Here is a 9398-nt window from a genome sequence, read left to right as displayed (position 1 = left end):
AAGGACGTGTGAGCGTCTATAGGACAGAAAAGACTTAACTGAGAGAATTCATCGAACTTGAGTCTTCGGCCACCCGCCTCTCGATGCAGGCGGCGAGGAGCTGTATTCTGGTACGCTCCGTGACGTGTTGCCGCCGAGCATGTCGGGAGTTGTAGTTGTCCCGACCGGGCCCCGCCCCTCGGCCGGCGGAGCGCCACTTCCGGTCCGGCCCCCCGGGACCTTTTGGCTGGCGTCAGCGCCCCTGTCACCGCCACGTCGCGGACATGGTGAGTGTTTCTGCTCGTTACCGACCCCCGTGTTTCCCCCGGACTTTGGCAGCTGCCACGAGCCAGGCTCCACAGCGCCTGAAGGGAGCTGGTCCTGCCAGAGCCCGCGATGGCCGCTGCGAGCTCCGTGGACTCGGCGGCCTGTCTCCGCTCTGGGCTGGAGGGAAAGTGCCCCCCACACGTGTGCACCTCGCCTCGACCACCTTGGACGGGCACGCCCGCCCCTCCTCTGTGTGAAAGCATTTTGAGAGACTTTTCGGCGTTTTTGAAGCCTAGGAAGAAAGGTTTAGCCTGGGAAAGAGGCGCAGCTTTCTTCTAATATATGCTAATATATTCCCCTAGTACCCCTGGTTCTGTCTCCTGGTTTTCCTCCTGTCTCATTGCTCAGCAAGGCTGTCCAGTCCCTGTCGTAAATGTTGGTGCTCCTCAGGATTACTTTACACCCTATTCGTTTTCCTAAAATTTTATCTCTAAGTTATACCTCTCTCCTGAGCTCCAGACCCACAAATCTGCTAACCGTGCCTTCACTTGGATAGCTCAGATGCATTTCAAACTCTGCAGGTTCCAAACTGATCATTTTCACCTCCCCACACTCCACACCTGCTCTTCCTCCAGGAACCCCCAACTCTGTAAATGGCACCGCCATACACCCTGTTATGCCTGCTCAAAACCTGGAAATCATCCTTGACATGTTCCTCTTCTCAACTCCTGAACATGGAATCAGTAATCAAGTCCTATAGATTCTACTTCTAAATGTCTGTCTGTTGTCACTGTCTCTACTCTTACCGTCCTTGGCCTTGCCGCCATGAGATCTAACCATCTGGAGTGGTCACCTAGGTGGTCTTTTAAGCAGATCTTCACTACTAATCGATGCCCCTTCCTGGAATGGGCTGTTGCACCTTCACTCATCCTTCAGATCTCAGCTTAAGTGTTATTTCTTCAGAGAGTATCTCAACAAATTCGGAAGTCTAGGAAGACTAGTGCTTTCATGAATGATGTCTTACGGAATCTTCACAACAACCCTGGGAAGTTGTATATTTTTCCAGTTTTACAGAAGACAGACTTCAGTGATTCGTTAAAATGTGTAAAATTATACAGTAAGAGGCCGGGTGCAGTGGCTCACACCTGTAATTGCAGCACTTTGAGAGGCTGGGGAGGAGGGGGGGAATCACCTGAGGTCGGGAGTTCGAGACCAACCTGACCAACCCCGTTTCAACTACAAATGGAGAAACCCCGTTTCTACTAAAAATACAAAATTAGCCAGGCGTAGTGGCGCATGCCTGTAATCCCAGCTACTCGGGAGGGTGAGGCAGGCGAATATCTTGAACCCGGGAGGTGGAGGTTGCGGTGAGCCAAGATTGCCCCATTGCACTACAGCCTGGGCAACAAGAGTGAAACTCTGTCTCAAACAAATAAAAATAAAATTATACAGTAAGTAGCAGAGTTAAAATTTGCTCTGTCTGTCTTTATAACTTTTATCTTAAGTATCTTTAAACATTTTTTATTTAAATGAGCGCATACTAGTTTGTATGGTAGTATTTTTCTTTAACTGATTTCTTATTGATAGCTATTTAAGTGGTTTCCATCTACTTTTTTGTGATGAACAACAGTAGGATAAATGTACAACAGGGAAGCTAAATTTGTCCTGAACTTCCTTGTTTCCTTAGAATAAATTCCCAGAAGTAGAATTGGGACAAAGGGTCTATGATCTTTCAACAGATTACAATTTTAGAATAAATAAGAACAGTGACCCTTATAGAAAGGTAACAAAGGTTCTATAAAATGAGAAAAAAATGTATTGGTATCTATTGAATAGTGTTCTGAGGATTGGAGTGAGTATGTATGTTAAGCATAGTGCCTTTTACGTGTTTTTGCTTCATTTTGTTTTATTTTTGGGAGACAGGATCTTGCTGTGTTACACAGTCTGGATTGCAGTGGTGCGATCGTGGCTCACTGCAGCACTGACCTCCCAGGCCCAAGCAGTCCTTCCACCTCAACCTCAGACTCAAAGTGAGTGCAGGCCACCACACTCAGCTAATTTTTGGTGGTTGTTTTTTTTGTAGAGATGGGGATCTTCCTATGTTGCCCGGGCTGGTCTCTAACTCCTGGGCTCAAAGTGTTTCTCCCGTCTCTGCCTTCCAAAGTGTTGGGATTACAGGTGTGAGCCACTGCCACGCTGCCTGCACCTTTTACACTTGAAGAGCTCAGTAAATGTTAGTACTTACTCATTTATTTAAAAATAGGGGTCTTAGTGTGTACCATGGTTCTTCAGCCTGTTTGGGAGATGTGTTTTCAGAATCCGATTAAATTTTTGAAATTTCTTCCCAAAATAAATCTTCACCTCTCTTTCTCCCTTACTGTCTCATTCTCTCATGTATATATGTATGAATATATGTTTGTCAATACATGTCATTTGTCATATATCATCAACTAGCTGAAACTCAACATATAGATCCAAGTTAAGAACTGATCAGTTCCATTTTGCAAGTGCTTTTTTTCCTTTATAAGTTGTAAGCATTGTCCTGTGCCAGGACACTGGCCATGTTTTTAATTTTCAGCAAAAACATGATTTTCTTATGGCTATATGAGATTCATACTTATTTAACCAATTTCTTGTTGTTGGCAGTTAGGTTAATATCCTTATACCCGAATCTTTGTGTTTTCCAGATTTTTCTTAGACTAAGTCGAAGATTCTAAGTGCGTAATCACTACATCAAACCTATGAATAGAAATCTTTGATTCTTACTGCCATATTCTATGAAGAATTGAACCAGTGGATACTCCCACCCTCAGTATTAGTTTTCTCTCATTGTCTTGACTCCCTGGTATTATCATATTGGATTCAGTGCTTTGTCACGTTCTTAAATTAGTTCTTACCATTGATGTTTTCTTGTCATTGTTAAACCCATCAAGATTACAGTTTAGAAAGATTGTCTTAAAGCAGTAGTTCTCAACAGTTCATAGTAGAATCGCTGGCATGCTGACCTAGGGTGCTTTTAAATAGCCCTGGGTGTAGTGGCTCAACCCTGCAATCCCAGCAGTTCGGGAGGCTGAGATGGGCGAGTCACTTGAGATCAGGAGTTCAATGCCAGCCTGGCCAATATTCTGAGAACCCGTTTCTACTAAAATGCAAAAATTAGCCAGGCATGGTGGTGTTTACCTGTAATCTCAGCTACATGGGAGGCTGAGACAGGAGAATCTCTTGAACCCAGGGGGCAGAGGTTGCAGAAAGCTGAGATTCCAGCCTGGGTGACAGAGTGAGGCCCCTGTCTCAAAAAAAAAAAAAAAAAAAAAAAAATCCCTGTGCCTAGGCCTATCCCTTAGACCAAGTAATCCGAATCTCTGGGGGTACAGCCCAGGTATTGGTGTTTCAAGCTCCCCAGTATGTAACAAAGGTTGAGAACCTCCGATTTAAAATTTTGGAATTGTTTTTGTTTTTTCCATAAAACAAGGAATTAACTTATGAAATAATTTGAAGAATCAAGCTTAATTAATGTCTTAAACTCAATTAGATTTTAATTTATATGAAAATGAGGTTTTTTTTCTATAAGAGAATTTTGTTTTTATTTGTTCTAGGTGATTTCAGAAAGTATGGATATACTCTTCAGAATAAGAGGAGGCCTTGATTTGGCTTTTCAGCTAGCTACTCCTAATGGTAGGTCTTCTGAAAAATTCTTTTTTATTAGAAAATTGATAGTGAAATATACTGAGATTATCTCCATTTTGCAAATGAAACTGCTGAGTGAGCAGCAGGATAAACTGAGATTATCTAGTTAGTATATGGGACTTAGACACTGTGTCCCAGCACACCCACCAGCCCATGGAGTACCCCTGTGCAAATTAGAAAAAGATGTCCCCTTTCTTAAGAAACTTTAATCCCCTCTTCCTTAATTGTCACAATAAATGTAAATATCCGCAATGAGCACATTGTAAATGCGCATCGAGAATTGCACATTACAGACTTGCAATTGTATATATAATCCTGAGTCTCCAGAACCCACTCTCTTAACTACCACCTTATAAGGGGATGAGTACGAAAAACCCTATGGGAGAAAAATCAAAAGGGTTTATATGAAGCAAATTCTAGGATGTCTTCCTGTTGCTGACTTGAACTACAGCCACAAACTGAGATAAAGAACGTCAGAGGAGGAATGGGATGAGTTGTGTTTGAGATTTGTTTCGTTTGGGATGCCAGTGCCAGGTCAAGTACAGATTCTCAGCAGGCATTTGGCTGAGTCCGAAATTTAGAAGACAGTGGTCAGAGTTGGAGCTAGAGAATGCAATGTCTCCGAAGAATGGTAGTTAACACCTTCATAATAAATTATATCACTTGTGAGAAGTACGACTGGTGGTGCCAGAAGCCACAGAGAGGTTCAGAAAGATAAGGAATGAAAAGTACTGTTTTGGTCTGTTTCCATTGCTGTAAAAAATACCTGAGACTGGGTAATTTATAAAGAAGAGGTTTATTTGGCTCGCAGTTCTGTCGACTCTACAAAAAGCATGGTGCCAGCATTTCTGCTTCTGGTGAGGCTCAGAAAACTTTCAATCATGGTGGAAGGCGAAGGAGAGGTCGGTGTATCACATGGCAAAAGAAGAAGCAAAAGAGAGGGGAGGAAGTGCCAGGCTCTTAAAGAACCAACTCTCTTACGAACTGATAAGAGTGAGAACTCATTCATTACTGTGAGGATGGCATCCAGCCATTTATGAGGGCTTGTGATTCAGACATCTCCCACCAGGCCCCACTTCGAACACTGGGGATCACATTTCAACATGAAATTTGGAGGGGACAAACATCTGAACTGTATCAGATACCAGCATTCCTTGAAGGAGATTACCACTGACCTTTACTAGCCCCACGGAAGGGAGGGAGGGGGCGCAGAATATTATTTTCCACCTATCCCTTCAACTAAAATATTGTTCTCAGTTTTGGTGCGCATTGGAATCCCTACCACCAGACTACATTAAACTACATTTCTGAGACAGAGACCCAGGCATCAGCAGGCTTTCTAGGTAATTCTAATGTGCCATTAAGATGAGAACCATTTTATAAGGACTGAATCAAACTCATTTTCAGGCCTATGTTATTAGTAGAGTGACTTGTTTCCTAAAATGTTATTTTATGGATAAAACCTTACATTTCATTTCACAACTTGATATAAACTGAAACATGCTTTACTATAATCTTATTCCAAAGTAGAATTAATCCATTAATCAATAGATAATCCAGTAATCAAATGTAAACAAGGACTACAGATACTTTTTACCTAGTAATTAATATATTCAAATTTGTCTTCTGACTGGATTGTATTCCTCCTCTTCTCGAACTCTGTCAACACTCAACAAAGGACTCTCATTAATGAGAAAATACAGAGAATGGAAACGCTTAACTTTAAAGGCTTCACAATTTTTTTAGGTCACTTTACCAAATAGTCCTTAAAGGATAAACAGAAGGTAATTTAAGAATGATGTCTGTCTTTTGTAGTACAGCTGAAAATCTTTAAATTCTGCTTTCTGAAACATATCAAGATATTTTAAAATCTGACTTCTTCTGAGTAACCTCTTCTCTACAATAGCCCCAAAGTATTTATTTATCAAGATACCCATGTGGTCATTTTTAAAATTTTTTTAAAGTACTCTTTTAGCAGAACCAGGTCACTGAATTAATATGTAACTACAAGGTTCAATAGGCCTAGGGTTTCGGAGTATGAGGCTAAGGCGAGTATTTAAAGATTATTTTCTTTGGCTACGTCTCCTTCTATTGTTTCGACTTTGGAAAGATAGACATGTTTCCAAATTGAATACATGGAATATTCAAAAATACTAAACTACTCTAATTTCTTGAATATTCAAACATATTTTAAGTCTATTTCAAAGGAAATCCTTGAAGACAAAAACAAACTAAAGCAAGTATCAGGTTGCTGACATAACCATACAAAGAAAAAAAAAAAAACTATGACTTGAGAACATAGGACTTTGATTGTATAATCGTAGTGGGATACAGTCCCAGGACAAAAAGGACTAAGAAATTAAAATGTCATTCAATAGTTTTATTCCTATAAGTAATACATTGTTTTAATATTAATGAGAACTCTTATGCATTACTGATGGGAATATAAAATGGTGCAGCTGTGGTGGAAAACAGTCTGGCAGTTCCTGAGAGTGTTAAGTATAGAGTTGTTATATGATCCAGAAATTCTACTCTAGATGATCACCCAAGAGAATGGAAAACATCCACACCAAAACGTAACTGATGCACAAATGTTCATGGCAGCATATACATGACAGCCAAAACGTGGAAACAAATGTACATCAGTTTATGAATGGAAAACAAAATTGGTGTATCCATACAATGGAATATTACCCTGCCATAAAAAGGAATGAAGTACTGATTCAGGCTACAGTACGTGTGAAACATTATGCTGACTGAAAGAAGCCAGACACAAAAAGCCATGTAATGTGTGATTCCACTTATGTGAAATGTCCAGTATAGGCAAATCCATAAAGACAAAGGTAAGTTAATAATTGCCATGGGTAGTATGCTCAGATTCTTTTCATTTTGCAAATGGAACATGGTGAGAGAAAAATTGTAAGATCATATAGTCACTAAATGGATTGAATGGGGTTTAAACTTGAGTATTGTGTTCCAGCACCCCTGCCAGCCCATGGAGTACTATGTGCAAATTAGAAAAGATGTAAGGGGTAAATTAGAAAATTTTCTATTAGAGAAATGTGGGGGAATGAGAAATGACTGCTGGTAGGGTTTCTTTCTGGAGTGATAAAAGCGTTCTAGAATTAGTGATGATTGTAAAACCTTATGAATATACCAAAAGCCCTAAATTATATGCTTGAAAAGAATGAATGTTATGGTCTCGGAATTTTATCTCAATTTTTTTTTTTTTTTTTTTTTACAAACAGCTATCAATTACCCCAACTTTTTGTGGTGAAAATCAAGGCAGGGATCCAGTAATCATCCTTAATTTTTTTTTTTTAACTTTTTAATAATTTTTTTTTCTTTTTTTTTTTAATAAAGACGGGTTTTCACCATGTTGGTCAGGCTGGTCTTGAACTCCCAACCTCAGGTGATTCGCCTGCCTTGGCCTTCAAAGTGCTTGGATTACAGGCATGAGCCACCATGCCCGGCCTCTTATCTCAATTTTTTAAGAAGATAGACAAAAACATTTTAAATAATTATTGAATTTGGAGAGTGAGTATTGAGTTTTACTATGCTCTACTTTTGTGTATGTTTGGAACCATTCATGTTGAAAATTTGTTTTTCTTCTATTTATATTCTTTTAATTTAGAAATTTTTCTCAAGAAGGCACTGAAACATGTGTTGAGTGACCTGTCAACCAAACTTTCTTCCAACGCCCTCGTGTTCAGAATTTGCCACAGTTCAGTGTATATATGGCCTAGCAGTGACATGAACACCATTCCTGGAGAACTGACCGATGTTTCTGCTTGTAAAAACATACTACGCTTTATTCAGTGAGTATGTTTGAAGATTTCTAGAGATGTTTTCAAAACATCATTTCATATTATAAATGTCTTTGTGTATTAAAAATTTAGATTTGAGCCAGAAGAAGATATAAAAAGAAAATTTATGAGAAAGAGAGACAAAAAGTTATCAAACATGGTAAGCAAATCATCTATCTTCTCTACTGATAAAAATGTTAAATCTCTGAATTTGGAACTAAGTGCAATCTTAGGAATAATTTAACCTAACCCTCTTATTATAGGTCAGAATATTGATGTCCAAAAAGATTAAATCACTTGCCAAAAGTTATTATGTAACTTTTACATATGTCAGATTTTGTCTCATTGTAATACATTATCTCAAAAGGGTTTTTTTTAAAATAATGCTTTCTTTGCTCCCACAAAATAAAACAGCCTAAGTACATTTACAAATTATTTAAAATAAATTAAAATGAGGCATTCTGAAGCGTGACAGAGTGACGCATTGTGCCACGTATGACAAATAGTAAATGATTTATTTTTCTTCACACTATTCTTGGTTCTGTTTTTTTTCTGAGACAGAGTTTCACTCTTGTTGCCCAGGCTGGAGTGCCATGGCATGATCTTGGCTCACTGCAACTTCCGCCTCCCAGGTTCAAGCGATTCTCCTGCCTCAGCCTCCTAGAAGCTGGGATTAGAGGTGCCTGCCACCACGCCTAGCTAATTTTTGTATTTTTCATAGAGATGGGATTTCACCATGTTGGCCAGGCTGCCTTCAAACTTCTGACCTCAGGTGATCCACCTTCCTCAGCCTCCCAAAGTGCTGGGATTACCAGCATGAGCCACCATGCCCGGCCAGTTCTGTTGATTTTGAACCAGTATTACTGAGTACCTGCCCCGTGTCATCAACTTTAAGAGATGTTGAAGATAAAAAATGGAGACACTTCTTCAAGGCAGGAAGTTGTGCGAAGTTAATATGACTACAGCGTTTCTAGGCTGGTAGAGGGAAAATGCGTGGACGTAAGGCTGGAGAGGTGGCCATGGGCCTCTTTAGAAGAGTCCTAACTGAACCACTAGCTATGGAACTAGAGAACAGGGATTGGATATGAGAAATTAGAGATACAATGGATTTTGCTTGGAAACTAACTGGCATGATCAGTTTCTTGCTTGGGTAAACATGGAAGGTAAGGAGGACTTGAGGGTGGTTTGGGCCATGTTTAAGACCTCAGTAGGATGTACAGATGAGCTGTTAGATTTACAGATGTGGAATGCACAAAATAATTGTGGACTGGAGAAAATTATTTGAAAACTGTCACTAGTTAGAGCTTGACATTTTGAGGGGTACAGGTGAGTTCTTTTTAAGACTGTTCCTCTTTTTGGGTTTGTTTTATGCTTCCTTGTTATTAGATTCAGGCATACATTACTGGCAGAAATACCACAGAAGTGATGTGGTGTCCTCAACACAGCATACTAAAGAGAAACAGTTATTAGTCTGTTCCTATTATTGGTGAGGTTAACTTTAGTCACTTACTTAAGATGGTATTCACCAGTTCTCGCCATGGTAAAGCTATTATTTTTTCCTTTATAATTCGTATATTGTGGGAAAGTACTTTGATACTACAGATATATCTTCCTTTAGTCCTTATCAGATTTTTACCCACCACTTTTAGCATCCATTGA

General features: G+C 39.7%; 1 protein-coding gene across 2 annotated transcripts in view; it reads left to right on the top strand.

The window, feature by feature from the left end:
• Positions 1-187: 187 nt before the first annotated feature.
• The window catches only part of UFSP2 (UFM1 specific peptidase 2), a 41378-nt gene continuing 32167 nt past the window's right edge, over positions 188-9398 (top strand). For both annotated transcript variants that reach the window (XM_003933835.4, XM_074396714.1), the window contains exons 1-4: positions 188-266; positions 3843-3921; positions 7568-7751; positions 7833-7899. In XM_003933835.4, the coding sequence (XP_003933884.1) occupies positions 264-266; positions 3843-3921; positions 7568-7751; positions 7833-7899 (333 nt within the window). In that variant the 5' untranslated portion in view covers positions 188-263. The remainder of the gene's footprint in view (positions 267-3842; positions 3922-7567; positions 7752-7832; positions 7900-9398) is intronic.

This window comes from Saimiri boliviensis, chromosome 3 (genome assembly GCF_048565385.1).
Source record: "Saimiri boliviensis isolate mSaiBol1 chromosome 3, mSaiBol1.pri, whole genome shotgun sequence".
Lineage (NCBI taxonomy): Eukaryota > Metazoa > Chordata > Mammalia > Primates > Cebidae > Saimiri > Saimiri boliviensis.
Note: the sequence above shows the minus strand (reverse complement) of the source record. Positions and strands in the feature narration are given on the sequence as shown.